Source organism: Balaenoptera ricei, chromosome 6 (genome assembly GCF_028023285.1).
Source record: "Balaenoptera ricei isolate mBalRic1 chromosome 6, mBalRic1.hap2, whole genome shotgun sequence".
Classification (NCBI taxonomy): Eukaryota; Metazoa; Chordata; class Mammalia; order Artiodactyla; family Balaenopteridae; genus Balaenoptera; species Balaenoptera ricei.
The window spans coordinates 78,132,988-78,153,441 of NC_082644.1; the positions used below are offsets into that span (position 1 = coordinate 78,132,988).

At 39.2% G+C, this 20,454-nt stretch overlaps 1 protein-coding gene across 5 annotated transcripts in view; it reads right to left on the reverse strand.

The window, feature by feature from the left end:
• Positions 1–20,454, reverse strand: part of NMRK1 (nicotinamide riboside kinase 1) — a 46,395-nt gene that overhangs the window by 16,732 nt on the left and 9,209 nt on the right. For 4 of the 5 annotated variants that reach the window (XR_009503695.1, XR_009503694.1, XR_009503696.1 and 1 more), the window contains exons 2-8: positions 16,513–16,566; positions 12,069–12,159; positions 11,725–11,773; positions 4,222–4,369; positions 4,071–4,142; positions 3,339–3,445; positions 989–1,072 (exon numbers count right to left, since the gene is read on the reverse strand). Coding sequence is in view for 2 of the 5 variants with exons in the window: in XM_059924934.1 (XP_059780917.1) it covers positions 989–1,072; positions 3,339–3,445; positions 4,071–4,142; positions 4,222–4,369; positions 11,725–11,773; positions 12,069–12,159; positions 16,513–16,541 (580 nt within the window). In the remaining 3 variants the exon portion in view is untranslated. The remainder of the gene's footprint in view (positions 1–988; positions 1,073–3,338; positions 3,446–4,070; positions 4,143–4,221; positions 4,370–11,724; positions 11,774–12,068; positions 12,160–16,512; positions 16,567–20,454) is intronic. The other variant, XM_059924936.1, reaches the window with a different exon arrangement.

The window sequence follows — 20,454 nt, forward strand, 5'->3', positions numbered from 1 at the left end:
CAACTACAAGATGAGTACACGATCCAGTCCTAGCCAATCAGAATAAACCATCTCCCCAGGCATAGTGATTGGTTTAGCAAAAGTCATGTGACCCAAGCAGGACCAATCAAAATCTTTCCTGGGACTTTTCAGTTGGGCTAAAATGGAAAACTGCTTTAAAAAATGTTCAAAATAAAGAATTTTAAACATATGCAAAACTAGTGAGAATAATATATAGACGCCCCCCTGTACTCAACACCCAGCTTCAACATTTTCAACTCATAGACAATCTTGAAAAAGAATAAACTGTCTTTTTACTGGGGCTGTTGGACCTAGGAGGATGGTGCTTCCAAAAGACATCATATCTGTCAGTAGAGAGAGACTGACTTCAAAATATACCCAAACAGAAAATGAAATTGAGGCAAAACCATGAGGACCCCATTTGAGCTCCTTAATACAGCTGAGCCTGAAGCCGCTGTCACTCCTGTACTTTCTTTCTGCTTAAGCCAGATTTAGGAGGATTTCTGTCACTTGCAAAATGTATTGTCTGATATGAAAACCTTGAAGAAACACTCAGTAAGTAATTTTTAAAATCTTTTGTTTATTTTGGGAAATAGAATTTATGAAAAATCTTTAGGAGGAATAAATGAGAAAGGGAACTCTATACATATTAAAAGAAGATCACCAGCATTTTAACTTCACTAGACTCAAAGGATAATTTCAGTCCCATTGAAATAACAGCCATCTACTAAAAATTTTAAACTAAATAATATAAATATCATTAAGAGATATTACAAAGGGTGAATATTTTCTCCCTTAAAAAAAACTCACAAAGTAATCAAGTCCCTAGACCCATTCAGAGTGTCTGATTCTGTACTATCTTCAAAGCAATGCATAAATAGATACAATCACTCCTACATTAGCTTTCTGGTATACCATTCTTGGGTATGTAATGAACTATTTCTCCCGGCTGCTCCTTCACAATCCACTTTGATTGGACAATACTTACACTTTTGCTTTGCTAGTTCTTGTATTAGGTCTTCATACACTTGTGAAAAGAGGTCCTCTTCAGATTTTGTTCCATCTAGGTAAACTGAGAAGGAGAAAAGAGAGCAGTTCAAATGCTAACAGGCTTATTAATACAGGATGCTTACTCTGGCACTTGGCATCTCTTGAGAACACCAATAGGTTTAACCAAAGAACCCAGGAATATAACTTAAAAAGAAATTAATAGCCATTAAAGAGAGAAATATATCACAGTCAGGTACAACGGGTAAGAAATTTTGATTTATTGCAGAGAAAATTCAAACTAGCTGATGTGAAAATTGAAAAAAAAAAAAAAAAGAAAGAAAGAAACAGAGTTAAGTGGCACTGTGCATATGGCACTTTAGGAGCACTGAAGAGGTCCTTTCTCAAAACAACCATTTATGGAATTCCCTGGCAGTCCACTGGTTAGGACTCCAGGTTCAATCCTGGTCCGGGAACTAAGCTCCCACAAGCTGCACAGCATGGCAAAAAAAAAAAAAAAAAGAAAAAAAAAGAAATCACTTAAGGGAGTAGTTCTTGAACTTACTTATACATCAGGATCACCTGTGAAGCTTCTTAAACCATGCAGGGGTCTGAGTTCACATGTGTACTGAATCTGAATTCTCCAGGCCCATGAGATATATATTTTTAACAAAACTGGCATAGTCAGTTTGGGATAAAAAGTAGGAGTTATGTAGGTTAAAGGAAAGAAAGGGCCTTCTAGGCAGAAAACTGCAGAGGTAGGGAGGTAAGAGGAACTTTGTCTGTTAAGGAAAAGATGCTCAGTGTGGAAAGGCTACAATGTGGGGAGGCAGGAACAGTATAGAGATGAGATTGTAGAGCTGTGCCTTAGTCTTTAGTGGCCTTGAGGTCTGGCTGTTTGGATTTTATCCTGAAGGGCTGGAGACTCTTTGAAGGTATTTAAGCAAGGTAGGAGCATGGTTGGATTTGCATTTTAGATGGAGAGAGAGAGAGGGGTAGTAAGAAGAAGACATCCCTGCAACCAATGGTCCATGTTGGAAGTGGTGTGGTCAGAATGTCACGAGAGGCTCTGTGGATGGGGAAGAGGGGTTGAACTGGACTGAAGACAGGATCATAATAGCCGCCAGATCATGGAGAGGCCCTGTGTGCTTTCTGTAGCTACCAAAGAGGTCACGAGGCTTCTCACAATATACGCAACTCCCTTTATTCTGAAAAGATACGTCAGTTTTGATTGCTCTACCCCATCCAAAACCCTTCTCTCTCCAGCATCCTGCATCTTCTCCATGTGGTACTCTATATCCCAAGGATCCGTTCTTGGCCCAGGCCCATAGATCCAGATATTTATTTCTAAATCACTGCTTTAAGTCCCTCAGGCATCTCAACTTCATTACGTGCAAAACAGACTCGCATTCCTCCTTGCAAATCTGCGACTCCTTCACTTTTTCCTATTTTCTGAAATAACGCCTGCCAATTCCTAAGCTGTTGTCCTTGCCACCTCAGTTGCCTGTACCATCCATGTCTATCCTATCATGCAGTTCTTCTGAGTACATATGTCCAATATTGCACCCTCTACATCTACCCTTCACATAGCCAGAGGGATCTTACTAAAACAAAAATTTTATATCTACCACATCCTTGTATAAAGCCTCTCTGTAGAGGGCTTCCCACTTTCCTTAGGATAATGAACTAAGTCCTTAACTGGTCTATGGCCTTGCAGGGTTTGGACCCTTCCTGTATCAGCAACATCACCTCTTGCCTTGGCTTTCTCTACCACAACCTTCCTTCTGGTGCCCCCTGGTCTTTTCATGCACCATACCCACCATCTGGGGTAACCTTCTATCTCCCCAAGTTACCTCCCTTTGTCCAGTTAAATCTATCATGTGGTTTAAATATGGCTTCCTCAAGGAAGATTTCCTGGATTGCTGAGACTTGGGCAGTCCCCCTGAAGCTCAGTGTCACAGTATTCAGCACAGCTAAAAAGGATAATCTTGTGCATCATCCATTTAACATCCATTTTCCTGATAGAATGCTGGTTCAAAAGAGTAGAGACTGAGTCTGCCTTATTTCCCTTGATATCACCAGGGCAGTGCCTTGTACACGGAAGGCATTCAATCAATATTTGTTGAATGAATGACCGTCTAGAAGTTGACAAACTTTGACAAGAGCCATAGAGAGAGAAACAGAAGGCAGGAGAGCCAGTGTGGAAAAGGGGGAGCCCAGAGTGTTCTAGCTTAAAGTGTCCTCTTATAATCTAATACATGAGAAAAATGCCTTCTAAAGTCCTTTCTTTTGTGTACTTTGAGGCAATGACAAGTAAAAAGCCTTCCGTGGAGGGAAAAAAAGGCACTTACCGATTTCCCATGAGATGTTCTCCATTTCTTTTCTGTGCTTTAGATACATGGGCCACACGTGGCCCTCAAAGTACCCTGGGGTGTCTGGAGGCTCGTAGATCCTTGTACTATCAAAATACGTAGGAAACTTTATGTTGACATAAACACAATTGATAAAGTAAAATAATGGTCAGGACAACGGGGAAATCACCCAGAGACTGAGTCTAAACAGGATTAAGACTACACTTTTTAGACTCAATGCCAGTTACAAAGACAACACCCAATGGATTTAGTCCCCTGATCTAAAAAATGAACTCTGTAATTCACTGACTACCATTCATAATTATTTTTCCCCCCTCTAGTGATTTATAAAAGAAGTGAGAGACAAATATTAATGTAAATAATGATAGAGATACTGATATGTTGTAGTAAGCTTTAATCGGTGTTCTCTGTGGCTGTAGCAGCATACAGGTCCCCTAATTTAAAACCATAATCAACATGGGATTGCTTCATATGAAGATTTAGGAAGGATGAGCCAAATAGCTTGTACAAGAGCCTTTTCTTAGAAAAGTAATTTGCATTACTCCATGTGGGTGACCATTTATGGAAAAAGGTCTTGCTCTTTGTATGAAGAATTGAGGCTTCCCTTGCTTGAAAAATGACATATACACATTGCTCAATAATGCTGTTTCCTTGTTTTTCCTAAAGTTTGTCTTGTGAATTACAATCCACAAAGGCAATTTCAAAACTTACCTCCTCCTCCTCTTACATTCTTCATACGGAATGGTCAGAAAATAGCTTCTATTCCATATAGTGTCAAGGGGCCTAAATTAACAGCATATTTAGTGCACAAAGTTTTTTTCCCCATTCATTCAGAGTCCATATTAGGGTGGGGAATGCTTACTTATAATTATAGAGAAGGAAACCTTCGATAATTAAGATGGGAATTTCCTCAGTGTTTCCCCTGTCTGTTGATGCCAGAGGGTGTGCTGCGCTTTCCATCCAGCAGGAAATGGCGGACATCATTTCCTCCATGTTAAGTGCTTCAAGCACTTCAAACAAGCACACAAAAAAATGAAATCAATACAACAAAAGTTTTACGCTGTGGCTTTTTATGATGAGTATAGCCAGTGGTCTATAAATATATAAAATAACACTATTTTATTTACCCTTCAAAACACCTAATTAGGGACTTCCCTGGTGGTCCAGTGGTTAAGAATCTGCCTTCCAATGCAGGGGACACGGGTTCGATCCCTGGTCTGGGAACTAAGATCCCACATGCTGCAGGGCAACTGAGTCTGAGCGCTCTAGAGCCTGCGCGCCACAACCAGAGAGCTCACGTGCTGTAACTACTGAGCCCACGTGCTCTAACTAGAGAGGAGCCCGCATGCCACAACTAGAGAGAAGCCCATGCACCACAATGCAGAGCCTGTGTGTTGCAACTAAGAGCCTGTGTGCCGCAGCTAAGACTAAAAAAAACCTAATTAACAAATATTTAGACAAAAAATATAAACTCTGATATTGATAAAGTGGTATGCTTGATATATTTTCATTCTGGAAAATTTTATTTATCTATTTATTTATTTTTGGCTGCATTGGGTCTTTGTTGCTGCACGTGGGCTTTCTCTAGTTGCAGCGAGCGGGGACTACTCTGTTGCGGTGCGTGGGCATCTCATCGCAGTGGCTTCTGTTGTTGCGGAGCACGGGCTCTAGGTGTGTGGGCTTCAGTAGTTGTGGCTCTTGGGCTCTAAAGCGCAGGCTCAGTAATTGTGGCACACAGGCTTAGTTGCTCCGCGGCATGTGGGATCTTCCCGGACCAGGGCTCAAACCTGTGTCCCCTGCATTGGCAGGCGGATTCTTAACCACTGCGCCACCAGGAAACTCCTGGAAAATTTTAAACATATACAAAAGTAGAGCAGAGTACAATGAACTCCCATGTCCCCATTACCAGCTTTGACAATTATAAACTCATTGCTTTATTTATAACTTCTATTCCCCCTTGACTATATAAAAGTTTAACATTTTTGGATGACAAAATATTTATAAATTAGTTTGAAAGATATGACGCACTGGTGAAAATACCTGCAATGTATTTGGCAAAGAATGGATATCTTTAATATATAAAGAGCTCTTACAGATAAATAAGAGGAAAATCATTAAAAGAATTTACAAAGGATACAAGTATGTCACATTCAAATTCTAAAATGTGCATACTTTTAGAGTTTACAGTTGTTAATGCTAGAAAAGTACCCTATAACAGTGATTCTCAAAGCATGCTATCTACGCTAGCAGCATCAGCATCATCTGAGAACTTATTAGAAATGCAAATTCTCAGCCCCACTCCAGAATGACTGAACTGAGCCATCTGGTCTTAAAGGTTTTTTAGTGGAAGGTTTTAAAATTATGAATTAATTCATTTAAAAGATATAGAGCTATTAAGATTTTCTCTTTTTTTCTGGTGTTTGTTTTGGTTAATTTGCATTTGGTAAGACTGTCAATTTCATTTAAGTTTTCAAATTTATTTGCATAAAATTCTTCATAATATCCTCATCTTTTTTTTTTTTTAAAGAACATGAGATGGTATGTATTTTAATTTTATTTATGTATTTATTTATTTATTTATTTATTTATTTATTTATTTATTTATTTATGGCTGTGTTGGGTCTTCATTTCTGTGCGAGGGCTTTCTCTAATTGCTGCAAGTGGGGGCCACTCTTCATCGCGGTGCGCGGGCCTCTCACTGTCGCGGCCTCTCTTGTTGTGGAGCACAGGCTCCAGACACGCAGGCTCAGTAATTGTGGCTTACGGGCCTAGTTGCTCCGCGGCATGTGGGATCTTCCCAGACCAGGGCTCGAACCCGTGTCCCCTGCATTGGCAGGCAGATTCTCAACCACTGCGCCACCAGGGAAGCCCCTATCCTCATCTTTTTAATGTTTGTTGGATTTGTAGTGATATTAACCTTTTTGGCTTTGATATATGTAATTTGTGCCTTCTCTATTTTTTTTATTGATCAGTCTTGTTTAATTTTTTTGAGGATCACTCAGATTCTTCAATCTGTAGGTTTATGTCTTATGCCAAATTTGAGATGTTTTACATCATTACTTATTTGAATACTTTTTCAGCACCACACTCCTCCCCTCCTTCTGAGCTTCCAATGATATAAATGTTAGATCTTTCATTATTGTCCCACATTTCTGTTCATTTTTTTTTTTTGGGCTGCTTTGTGTCTTCATTGCTGCGCGCGGGTTTTCTCTGGTTGCGGCGAGCGGGGGCTACTATTCGTTGCGGTACACAGGATTCTTATTGTGGTAGCTTCTCTTGTTGCAGAGCACAGGCTCTAGGCACATGGGCTTCAGTAGTTGCAGCACGCAGGCTCAGTGGTTGCGGCATGCAGGCCCTAGAGCATGTGGGCTTCAGTAGTTGTGGCACATGGGCTCAGCAGTTGCAGTGTGAGGGTTCTAGGGCATGTGGGCTTCAGTAGTTGTGACGTGTGGGCTCAACAGTTGTGGCTCGCAGGCTCTAGAGAGCAGGCTCAGTAGTTGTGGTGCACGGGCTTATCTGCTCCGTGGCATGTGGGATCTTCCCGGACCAGGGATTGAACCCTTGGAACCTGCACTGGCAGGTGGATTCTTAACCACTGCACCACCAGGGAAGTCCCTCTGTTCATTTCTTTTCAGTCTACTTTCTCTTGCTTGTTCAGATTGAATAATTTCTATTGTTCTGTCTTGAAGGTCACTGATTCTTTCCTCTGTCATATTTATACTGCTGTTACACCCATCCAGTGAGTTTTAAAATTTCAATTATTGTATCAGTTTTCAGTTCTAAAATTTCTATTTGGTTCTTTTTCACATCTTCTCTTTCTTTGTTGAGGCTTTCTAATTTTTCACTTGATTCAAGAATGGTCACAAATGCTCACTGAAGCCTTTTTATGAATGCTGCTTTAAAATCCTTGTCAGAATTCCAGCATCTGTGTCATCACAGTGTTAGTGTCTAATTGTCTTTTCTCATTCAAGTTGAAAGTTGCCTGGTTCTTAATATGACAAATGATTTTTAGTCTCATCCTGGAAATTTTGGGTATTATGCTATGAGGCTCTGGATCCTATTTAATCTTTTTTTTTGCAGGCAGTGTCCCTGTTTAGGTGTAGTGTGCAGGTCCAGATGGGGTGGATGTTCAGCTGCCTGCTGGGCCTCACCAATACTGAGGTGGGGGGTGACTGTGGGGGGAAAAGAGGAAAGCAGCATGTGGGTGTGGCTTCATTACAGCTCAGTGAGGATAGAAGTTCAGCTCTCAAGTGGGTCCTGCTGACAGTAGTTGACACTGCCTGGTTAAGGAAAGTGGAATGCCAACTAGCACCACCTCACACTGCCTTATTCGGTCTCTTTGCTGCCAGGTAGGTGTGGAAGTTCAGCTCCGTTCGGCACCACTGATATGATCCCTATGACGATGTGGAAAGCCAACTCACCATACCTTGCTGGTGCTGATGGGTCCAAAAGTCTAGCCCTCCATTGGGCCCTGCTAACACCATGAGGGGAGGTTGGTTCTTCCTTTTGTTTGCCTACAGTAATGTGGATATTATCAAAATAATTTTCTATTCTGTTAGGCCACCCTTTTTCTAGTCCTTTGACTACAGGGAACAGGTTTCTTGGGAGTTTTGGGTTGTACCTATTGATGGTTCCATGTTGTACACTTCTCCATCACCAATCACCCCCTTTCAGATATATGAGAGACAGACAAAAAACAAAAAACAAAAAAAACCCAGGAAACTCATAGCTACGTCATTCCTCAAGATCCAAAGTCCCCAGTCAGTCTGCTCTCTTCATCTTTCAGAGTCTTTCCTTTTTGTTGTATTCCATCCATGGTTTTTAGTTATAAGAGGGAGGAATAGCAAGGAATGGGGCCAAGCCATCTTGGCTGGAACCAGAAGTACCATCAGTTTTAATGTATTTCCACTATCAATCAGTTAAAAATATTTTCTAATTTTCATTGTGATTTATTCTGTGACCCATGGGATATACAGAAGTGTTTTGCTTCAGATAAAATGTGATGATGTCTGGGGGCTTCCCTGGTGGCGCAGTGGTTGAGGATCCGCCTGCCAATGCAGGGGACACGGGTTCGAGCCCTGGTCTGGGAAGATCCCACATGCTGCGGAGCAGTTGGGCCCGTGAGCCACAACTGCTGAGCCTGTGCGTCTGGAGCCTGTGCTCCGCAGCAAGAGAGGCCGCGATAGTGAGAGGCCCGCGCACCGCGATGAAGAGTGACCCCTGCTCGCCGCAGCTAGAGGGGGCCCTCGCATAGAAACGAAAACCCAACACAGCCATAAATAAATAAATAAATTAAATTAAATTAAAATTTTAAAAAAATGTGATGATGTCTGGAATTTGCTTCAAAATAATATAGAAGGAGCAGGTGGGTGAGGGTATAGATGAAATATAATTGGCCAAGAGTTCATCATTTTAAAAGCAGGATGGTGAATTCATGAGAGTTCATTATACTTTTCTGCCTTTCTTTGTATATGTTTAAAATTTTCCATAAGAAAAAGTTTTTAAGAATCAGACAAAAGGTACTGATTAATTTTCAAACACTTGGGAATTTAGTATTTACTCTTTTGCTATTGATTTCTAATTCAGTTCTCTGTGATTAGAAGATATCTCTATATTACTTCAATACATTGAAATGTATTAGGACTTGTTCCATGTCCTTGTGTATGCCTTCCATTTTGGTTAATGTTCCATGTGTTCTTGAGGAAAAAAATGTGTATTCTGCTGTTGTTGGGTACATGTTCTATATATGTTAGTTTGGTCAAGTTTGTTGTGTTGTTCAAATCTGTTAGACTCATAATTTTTGTCAGTTTGTTCCATAAGTTACTGAGGAAATTGTATTAAAGTCTCCCGCAATAATTATAGATTTGTCTATTTGTCCTCTTAGTTTTGTCAGTTTTTGCTTAATGTATTTTGAGGTCATATTATTAAGTGCATACAAATTTTAGATTGTTTTAATATTCCAGTTGAATTGATTCATTGAGCTCTCTTTATCTCTAGTAATACTCTTTGCCTTAAATTTTACTTTGTCTGATATTAGTACAGTTATACTAATTTTCTTTCAGTAGGTATTTGCATGGTATATCTTTTTGTAGCTTTTACTATTTACTTTTCTATATCCTAATGTTTAAATATATCTCTTATAAGGAGCTAATAGCTGGCTTTTAAAAAAAATCCAGTCTGACAACTTTTGAGTATTTCATTTTAGTTAATTTAACTTAATATAGCTACTGATATGTTTGATTTAAGCTATCATTTTACTATCATCTTCTATTTTCCCACCATCCTTTGATATTTTAGTTCTGTTTTTTACTTCTTTTGCATTTATCAGCTATATTTTAATGATTCTACCTACTTATAAATGTGATAGCTATATACTTTATTACTATTGTTATTATTTTTTAAAATATTTAATTTATTTGCGGCAGGCGTGCTCCTTAGTTGCGGCAGGTGAGCTCCTTAGTTGTGGCGTGCAAACTCTTAGTTGAGGCATGCATGTGGGATCTATTTCCCTGAGCAGGGAATGAACCCGGGCCCCCTGCATTAGGAGTGTGGGGTCTTAACCACTGTGCCACCAGGGAAGTACTGATAGCTATATACTTTAAAACTATTGTTTTGGTAGTTATCACAAAGATTTCAACATTACCTTGACTTACCTTAAATTTGTACATTTACCTAAAAAGTTCAGATTTCTCCTTAAGATAGATTCCTGGAAGTGGGACACTTGAACACATGGCATGAATATTTTACCATCTTTGGGACATGTGCTCAACCTCCTTTCCAGAAAAGGTTGTACCAATTTATATTCCCATCTATAAGTTTTTGTTTTATTTGGCCTACGCCATTACTAATTATTAATGTTTTAAAAATCTGTTTATTAGGTAAGTGAGGAAAAAATAAGTTATAATTCTTTGACTACTTTTCTTTTTTCTTTTTTAAATTTTTAAAAAAATTTGGCCACACTGTACAGTATGCGAGATCTTAGTTCCCCAACCAGGGATCGAACCCGGGTCCTGGCAGTGAAAGCGCCAAGTCCTAATCACTGGACCACCAGAGAATTTCCTTGACTACTTTTGAGGTTGACTTTTTATTGTACATTTATTAATCATATAACCTTTTGCTTCTGTGAATAACTTATTCACATCATTGGACATTTTTCAATTGGGATATTAGTGTTTTTCTTATCAGTTTGTAAGAACTTATTTAGATTAGGAATAATTCTTCGTCAATTGTTGAAAACAGTTTTTCCTTGTTTAACGCTTACTTTGTAATAATCTTCCTTAATAACCTTTAGAAAAGGGGGAGAGAAGAAAAAAATATCCTGGCTGCAGCTCAAGACGCAAGAATAGATAGCCAGGGCTTCCCTGGTGGCGCAGTGGTTGAGAATCTGCCTGCCAATGCAGGGGACACGGGTTCGAGCCCTGGTCTGGGAAGATCCCACATGCCGCGGAGCAACTGGGCCCGTGAGCCACAACTACTGAGCCTGGGCGTCTGGAGCCTGTGCTCCGCAACAAGAGAGGCCGCGATAGTGAGAGGCCCGTGCACTGCGATGAAGAGTGGCCCCCACTTGCCGCAACTAGAGAAAGCCCTCGCACAGAAACAGAAACGAAGACCCAACGCAGCCAAAAATTAAAATAAATAAATAAATAAATAAATAAATAATTAAAAAAAAAAAAAAAAGGATAGGATTTTGCCTCTCTTAAAACTATCATGTTTCTGTAAGAACTGATTACACAACATTTTTCCTCCAAGGTTATCAAAGTTAAAAATAAAGAACAAATTTTATGGCTCTTTAAGAGAGCTCTCTCTATTGCTAGTTTGCATAAGCACTCAATGATCATCTTGTTAATTATAAATGTTGATAAGACCATTAAATATAGTTTACTAGTATGACATTCCTTTACAGGTCTATATAGATGTTTTTCTGATGGACTTTACTCCGCTGGCTTCAAAGCAGTGTTAGACTGGGCAAGAGGGTAAAGTGAATCCATCTAAAAAATATTCATTATTCTTTTTGAGCAGTGAAAAGACTCAGTACCTTGGTCACTGAGAAAGTAAGCTCAGAAGAGAGATAGCCCTAAAGTTTGCTACAAGCAAGAGGAGTACACTAACAGAGGCCCACCTTACCCTACCTTCAAAAGAAAAATTTATTTTCCAATGTTTTCAGTTTTAACTATAAAAGTGGGGAAAAGGTTTCATTTATTTAAATAGCTGAACATAAATCAGAAACCCTTACAAAAGCATGCTTAAAGTACAGCAACATAATTTAAACTTATTTTGAGACTCTCTTCAGAGATAGCAAAGTTATTTGGGTTTGAAAAAAGAAACAAACATTATTGCATAATGTTTTGTAAGCTCATTTACTTACCATCATACTGAAGAAATCCATTTTCATCTGTCTCTATCTCAGACTCTGGCTGGAAAAATAATAAAGTACCCATAAAAACTGTGCAGTGCAGAAATAATACAATCATAGAATGAAGAGTTGATAAACCTTTATTTTAACAAATGCTTTGGATGGTAAGGATAAATAAAATCAAAGATTAGCTCCCATAAGTGTGCCATCTAGTGGAGAACTAACACTACTGCATTGAGCCTCCCTTCACTACAAAAGCTCAATCACTCAGCAAACGCTTTTGGATGTAATGCAATTAACTTTGCTACTATAACTTCTTTTGGTTAAATAAATTATCTGAGAAGTTTTATAGATACCTTAAAGAAATTATCCTGAGATATGATACTGCAGTTTGGAAGGCGTTTCTGCAAATTCTTAGCCAGTGTTGTCTTCCCACCATTTGTCACACTGAACAACAAAAAAAGAAAACAAAGAAAGAAAATACCAAGAAAGAAGATGCATTAAAAGAACATAAAACATTTTAAATTGATCTTAGAAAAAGGATATTTAAAACAATATGTAATATCTAAGAAAAAATTATTTCTTTCATAGATAGGACTTTGTTGGCAAAAATCATAGGCTCAAGCAGATCTGATGCAACAAATGATAAGAAATAAGCTGGAAAGGATGGAGTAGAAAGGTAACTAATATTGGGCAAGTGAACTGCGTAATATTAAGACTTAAATTACAGCTATTGTATTGGAAGCAAAAGGATTTTTTGTCTATGCTGAAACATTCACAAGGTTCACATGCCACACAGAGAATATGAGTAGCACACTTTAGTGCAAGTATATAAAACTGCACTTGGTCACTGGGATTTTGTTTCAATGCACAGTGAAGAAAAATGGAGGAGTGGCTTATTACAAGCCCACCTATCATGACTTTTCATCTCCTTTGGAATGCCTCCTTTTCCCCAATCTCTCTCCACTTTGGCGCTGGTTGGGAGGTCCATTGTAGCTTATCACATCCTATCAGTTACTTGTCCCCTCTGGCTGGACTGTGACATCAAGGAGAATGGCGACCCTGACCAACTCCTCTGTGTATGTATCTAGTTTTCCAGTACCCAGAACCACGCATAGTTGGGGGGAAGCACTTCTCCACTCAGTCACTCAAAGAGTTTTTTTTTTTAAATCTGGGGCTTATGTACTTCCAAAGAGTCTATGGACAGATTCGGGGTCTTTGTGAACTTGAAAGATATTATATCTTTATTTTCAATAAATTCTAACAGAATTTTGGCATTTCCTTTAATTAAAATATAAGTCACTAGCAACAGTATTATTAATAGTACCTGTGGCTTTTTCACCAACAGAAATCACAGACAGGTATTTTCATATCATGTTGCACTTGGGGAAGATATCTTGAAGTATCACTGACACTCTATTACTTCAAATTTACAGCAGCTTTTAGACTCACCACAGGACACTGTTATTTAGTGAGTTAACAAAGAAGCATGTGTATCATAATGCTACAAATTTGCTTTTAAAAATATTTTTATAACTATATTATTATCATAACTGGTTTCCTTTGTATTTCTGTATTTTATTTTGTGCATTTAAAACCACTACTCGGAGAAAGCAAGACTTCATCATACCACCAAATGTCTACAGCACAAAAAACTTCTGACTGCACATGAATTGTGCTTATTCTGAGGTAAGATGAATTGCAGTATGTTTATAATCTAGAAAGGGGAAAGGAACTAATACTTATTCATCAAAATTGTTTATTGGATATAATTCAATTATTAGCCAAATATCTTACACCTACAAAGTATTAATAGAAGAAACTTGATTCACACTTTTTTTGGTTTTTTTGGGATTTTTTTGTTTGTTTTGTTTTTTCTGTTTAACCTTGGATCACACAATTGGGTAGGATATGGGCAATCTCCTTCAAAATGGAAAAGTGGGTGGGTCTTTCCCTATGCACTGAGAAAATACTGTTAGGAGAATTTTTTTCCCCCTTTACTGAAAATGTCTGTAATCCATGTTGAATGCCCATAGTTCGATTATTGAATTTTGGTTTAAAATACACAGTAAACAGGGATAACTTTATTACAGTATGAGCAACCTGGCTAGAAAATGTATCATTTTCTAGACTTACCTCTTTAGTTAAGATCATGCAATTGAACCAACAGTAATTAGATCCCTTCTCACTGACTTAGCTAGAGCCAATGAGAAATAAGCACCCCATTTTTGTAGACTTAGTAGAGGTGGACCAGCTAGAAGGCAGTCCAGGTCAGAAAGATGAGGGAGGGGGAAAAGTATGTAACAAGTCTGAGCCTAGGACCTGTAATTAGACTGCCACCATCCAGGTCAGGTGACACCTTAAGACTCAACCCTTCTCCTTCAGCATGCTCATACCCACCATGCACCAGCAGGCTCACAGCTTCATGCATGTGCTCTCCAACCCTGGGGCCAGAGTGTCCAGACAGGAGCATGTTCTATCCTGGGGACTAGGGAAGGAAATGGGGGACTCCTTGGGCCCACTTGCTCCTTTGTTCATAACACTCAAATAAATGCACAACTCCTAGTCCATTTGTTTTCTATGTGACAGGTGAAAAGAGAGGTCACTGTATTTGGAACATGGTATTTGGGAAGGAGAAGTTAAAAAGGCTGTCTGTAATTACTCCAACAAGTGGAGAATCCATTCTGCAATCCATTCGTCCAAGGTAGATAATAATTTTCCCATTGTCCAGTTGAGGAAAGGGTTGAAAAGCTGTATTCTCATAAAACTTGCTCAAGGTAACAACTAGCAAGTAATGGAGATGAGATACAAAGTCCAACTCTAACACCCATGGAGTTTACATTTTGTAACATTAAGGAAGGAACTTTGCAAGAATCTGATGAAAGTTATAAAATCTTTCCCCAGAAAAATGAACATCTTCACACATGCATTAAGTTTTCAGGAGGTTCATGGATGCCACTTGAATCCTCTAGAACCTTTACTATTCCTTGCAGTCTCAACTGAATATTTAGTTCATAGGGCAGCAAGTGGTAAGTACATGAGAGAGATACAGCACAGTGAGTTTGGAGAAAGGAAGCAGGAACTGCAGCTGAGTCTGGCAGGGGCTTTGCAGAAGCAGCAGCACTAAAATGAAATCCTGGCACTTGCTGAGGAAGAGACAGTGAAGAGAGGCTTTCTTAGGAAGTTATGCATAGAACCAAATGCACGTGGCAAGAAAGCATGACACAGGTTTCTAGACAGAGGGCACTACACTGGAATATTGAGATGAGGGGAATTTATTCACACACGTGCAGAATAGAAGTCGGATTGGATTCTGTAGTGGACCTGGTAGTGGCCTCCCCAGGTTCCACCCCTGTTTCCAATGTCTGGCTGGGGTTGACCCCGCTCTCAACTCCAGAGCAGGGACCCAATGGCCTAAACCAATCAAGGCAATCCCCTCGCTTTTGCCACAGTTAACTGTGGCTATGTGACCCAGGTGGTCCTGTCAAAGACCCTTGACCTAGGGGAAGCAAAGCACTTTTTTCCCCCTAGTGACAGGCTAAGAAGAAGCATGAGGTCCCAGGAGCTGCTAGTAGTCCCTTGCGACCAAAAAATGGAGCCAACTTTAGGATGAATCCAAAAGGAGGAAGACACAGAGAAGAGGCAGAGAGAAACGGAGTCTTTGGTGACACCACTAAGCTCCTGTATCAAATCTTTCCTGTACCCTGCCTATCTGCCCACCCCTGAAGCTAATACATGTTATTATTTTTGGTTGGTCCTCATATATCAGGAAATTTAGATTGCATTTTAAATAATTGGGAACCACTGAATACTGTTCATCAGGTGAGAGAAATTTAAAAATTCTGTTTGAAGATTAAACTGGTAGAGGTATGTAGGAAAGATTAAGAGGAGGAGATTGGAGTTAGGGAATGAGGGCTTGAATTAGGATGGTGGCAGTGAGTGTGGAAAGGAAAAAATGGACGAGAAGCAACGCAGAGAAAAACTGAACTTGGTTCTGATTAGATGGGAGCAAGTCAAGGCAGAGTTCCAGCATTTAATTCATTCAATGTTACTTCTAATAGATTACTTACTATAGTTATGTAATGCAATAATACGATGATCTCCCCCAAATTATAAACTTTTAATTTCAATAGTCTTAAATATTTTATTAACTAGACTACACATAATGTGAAAGGACTCAGAAGAAAGATGAACATAATACACTAACAAAACAAATAATGTCCTTTTAAGTTGCTATTGTCTTATTTGAATGCCCACTTCTTGGTACCATGGGTAGGGTGACCATATAATTTAGGACACTTCTGAGAGGGAGAGGGGTGAATGATTAATAATCATGCCAGGGAAATAAGGACTACCTCAAGATGAAAAGTATGGGGAAAAGGGGTAGAGGTGAGGTGGTTCCTTATTCCACATGTCCAAAGCTGGGCATAACTGGCAAGAAATGATAGACTTTCTCCTATGTCACACTGGAGGAGCAGCCATATGGAGAACGATAAATCACTCTAAACCAATGTAGCATCAGAACAGGCCTTGCCTCTGGTGTCAGCTTTAGAAAACAAACAGTAAAGCAGGTAAACTTTGTGTACCGACTCCCCTGTTTCTGTTTATAGGAAACTCTCTCGTCTCCTGTTGGCATTTACGTAGCCGATGCTCCACTGTTTTAAATTCAAGTGTCCTGTTCTCTTTTCTGGGACTCAGGAATCCTTCTCACTGCTTCTCCTTTCCCCACCACATCCACATGGAAACACCCTTTGGACATCCTGAGTATCTCGATCAACTGTTTGTAGCAAAATTACTCACCCACCGATTCCAATGACAAATGTTTTCATAATTAGCTTTGAAAATCACGTCTTCCTAAAATTAAAAAAAAAAAATCGAAGGCACATCACTTCGGTGTCTAAAGAGATAAGAGTCCTAACTTACAAGGGCCAGCTGAGGGGGAAAGATGTCAGTGATCTTTGGGTTAGCCCCCTAGGATTACCCACATTCTGTGGGAAAGCTTCACACTATACTGGCTTCTCTCTGCCACAGTCTCCTGCTACGTGCCAACAGCTGGCAGTGCTCAGGGCCTGTAAGCAAGTCAAGTGAACTAAAAGGGCCCCCACGGCCAAGCATACATCCTTGAGGGTCTGTTTTCAAGGGCATGGAAGAGTTGCTGAGCCACAAGGCACACTACAGAGTTTCATGCTCCCCTCAGGCAGGTGTCCTGTCACCTGCATGACTCAGTCACCCAGGGATGACCCATTACCCCCAAGGCAGAGAAGTGGCAGAGATGGCCTCTCTCTCCTTCTGAAATGAGGAGACAGTCACTGCCGGCCAGAGGCAAGAGAAAGTGAATTCGCTTTAAGTATGCTATTTCCTCACCCTAGGGCCAGGGTAGACAAACTTTCAAAAATGAGCCAGTTAGTAAATCTTTGAGGCTTTATGGGCCAAGAGACAAAATCAAGATTATTATGTAATAATATCATTATAATATAATATTATATTATTTTCTCTTTCTGACTTACTTCACTCTGTATTACAGACTCTAGGCCCATCCACTTCACTACAAATAATTTCGTTTCTTTTTATGGCTGAGTAATATTCCATTGTGTATATGTGTCACATCTTCTTTATCCATTCGTCTTATAATATAATAATAATATTATTATTATTACTTATATAATAAGTGAGAAAACATTTCCATAAACTTTCTGATGGAGGTCAAAACATAATAATAATTGAGTACAATTCTTTTTTTTTTTCCGTAATGCATGTCTACAAATAAGAAGAATAGAATTCCTTTTCTATTGGGATAACATTTCATTTATTGGATATCAGAGTGAGCATCCCCTATTACAAAATGGACTGCAGGTGTTCAGGCAGAGGGCCAGGCTTTATTTTTTTTAATTTTTTATTGAAAAAAAATTTTTTTTTAATATTTATTTATTTATTTATTATTTGGTTGTGCCAGGTCTTAGTTGCAGCGTGAGGGCTCCTTAGTTGCAGCATGCATGTGGGATCTAGTTCCCTGACCAGGGATCGAACTCAGGCCCCCTGCATTGGGGGTGCAGAGTCTTTTTTTTTTTTTCTTAACATCTTTATTGGAATATAATTGCTTTACAATGGTGTGTTAGTTTCTGCTTTATAACAAAGTGAATCAGCTATACATATACGTATATCCCCATATCTCCTCCCTCTTCTATCTCCGTCCCACCCTCCCTATCCCATCCCTCTAGGTGGTCACAAAGCACCGAGCTGATCTCCCTGTGCTATGCGGCTGCTTCCCACTAGCTATATATTTTACATTTGGTAGTATATATAAGTCCATGACACTCTCTCACTTCATCCCAACTTACCCTTCCCCCTCCCCGTGTCCTCAAGTCCATTCTCTACATCTGTGTCTTTATTCCTGTTCTGCCCACAGCTTCTTCAGAACCATTTTTTTTTTTAAGATTCCATATATATGTGTTAGCATACGGTATTTGTTTTTTTCTTTCTGACTTACTTCACTCTGTATTACAGACTCTAGGTCCATCCACTTCACTACAAATAACTTCGTTTCTTTTTATGGCTGAGTAATATTCCATTGCATATATGTGTCACATCTTCTTTATCCATTCATCTGTCAATGGACACTTAGGTTGCTTCCATGTCCTGGCTATTGTAAATAGAGCTGCAATGAACGTTGTGATACATGACTCTTTTTGAATTATGGTTTTCTCAGGGTATATGCCTACTAGTGGGATTGCTGGGTCGTATGGTAGTTCTATTTTTAGTTTTTAAGGAACCTCCATACTGTTCTCCATAGTGGATGTATCAATTTACATTCCCACCAACAGTGCAAGAGGGTTCCCTTTTCTCCACACCCTCTCCAGCATTTCTTGTTTGTAGATTTTTTGATGATGGCCATTCTGACTGCTGTGAGGTGATACCTCATTGTAGTTTTGATTTGCATTTCTCTAATGATTAATGATGTTGAGTATCCTTTCATGTGTTTGCTGGCAATCTGTGTATCTTCTTTGGAGAAATGTCTATTTAGGTCTTCTGCCCACTTTTGGATTGGGTTGTATGTTTTTTTGATAATGAGCTGCATGAGCTGCTTGTAAATTTTGGAGATTAATCCTTTGTCAGTTGCTTCATTTGCAAATATTTTCTCCCATTCTGAGGGCTGTCTTTTCGTGTTGTTTATGGTTTCCTTTGCTGTGCAAAAGCTCTTAAGTTTCATTAGGTCCCATATGTTTATTTTTGTTTTTATTTCCATTTCTCTAGGAGGTGGGTCAAAAAGGATCTTGTTGTCATTTATGTCATGGAGTGTTCTGCCTATGTTTTCCTCTAAGAGTTGTATAGTGTCTGGCCTTACATTTAGGTCTTTAATCCATTTTGAGTTTATTTTTGTGTATGGTGTTAGGGAGTGTTGTAGCTTCATTTTTTTACATGTAGCTGTCCAGTTTTCCCAGCACCACTTATTGAAGAGACTGTCTTTTCTCCACTGTGTATTCTTGCCTCCTTTATCAAAGATAAGGTGACCATATGTGCGTGGGTTTATCTCTGGGCTTTCTATCCTGTTCCATTGATCTATATTTCTGTTTTTGTGCCAGTACCATACTGTCTTGATTACTGTAGCTTTGTAGTATAGTCTGAAGTCAGGGAGCCTGATTCCTCCAGCTCCATTTTTCGTTCTCAAGATTGCTTTGGCTATTCGGGGTCTTTTGTGTTTACATACAAATTGTGAAATTTTTTGTTCTAGTTCTGTGAAAAATGCCAGTGGTAGTTTGATAGGGATTGCACTAAATCAGCAGATTGCTTTGGGTGGTACAGTCATTTTCACAATGTTGATTCTTCCAATCCAAAAACATGGTATGTCTCTCCATCTGTTTGTATCATCTTTAATTTCTTTCATCAGTGTCTTATAGTTTTCTGCATACAGGTCTTTTGTCTCCTTAGGTAGATTTATTCCTAGGTATTTTATTCTTTTTGTTGCAATGGCAAATGTGAGTGTTTCCTTAATTTCTCTTTCAGATTTTTCATCATTAATATATAGGAATACAAGAGATTTATGTGCATTAATTTTGTATCCTGCTACTTTACCAGATTCGTTGATTAGCTCTAGTAGTTTGCTGGTAGCATCTTTAGGATTCTCTATGTATAGTGTCATGTCATCTGCAAACAGTGACAGCTTTACTTCTTCTTTTCTGATTCGGATTCATTTCTTTTTCTTCTCTGATTGTTGTGGCTAAAACTTCCAAAACTATGTTGAATAACAGTGGTGAGAGTGGACCACCTTGTCTTGTTCCTGATCTTAGTGGAAATGGTTTCAGGTTTTCACCATTGAGAACGATGTTGGTTGTGGCTTTGTCATATATGGCCTTTATTATGTTGAAGTTAAGTTCCCCCTGTGCCTACTTTCTGGAGGGTTTTTATCATAAATGGGTGTTGAATTTTGTCGAAAGCTTTTTCTGCACCTACTGAGATGATCATATGGTTTTTCTGCTTCAATTTGTTAATATGGTGTGTCACATTGATTGATTTGCGTATATTGAAGAATCCTTGCATTCCTGGGATAGACCTCACTTGATCATGGTGTATGATCCTTTTCATGTGCTGTTGGATTCCGTTTGCTAGTATTTTGTTGAGGATTTTTGTATCTATGTTCATCAGTGATATTGGCCTGTAGTTTTCTTTCTTTGTGACATCTTTGTCTGGTGTTGGTATCAGGGTGATGGTGGACTTGTGGAATGAGTTTGGGAGTGTTCCTCCCTC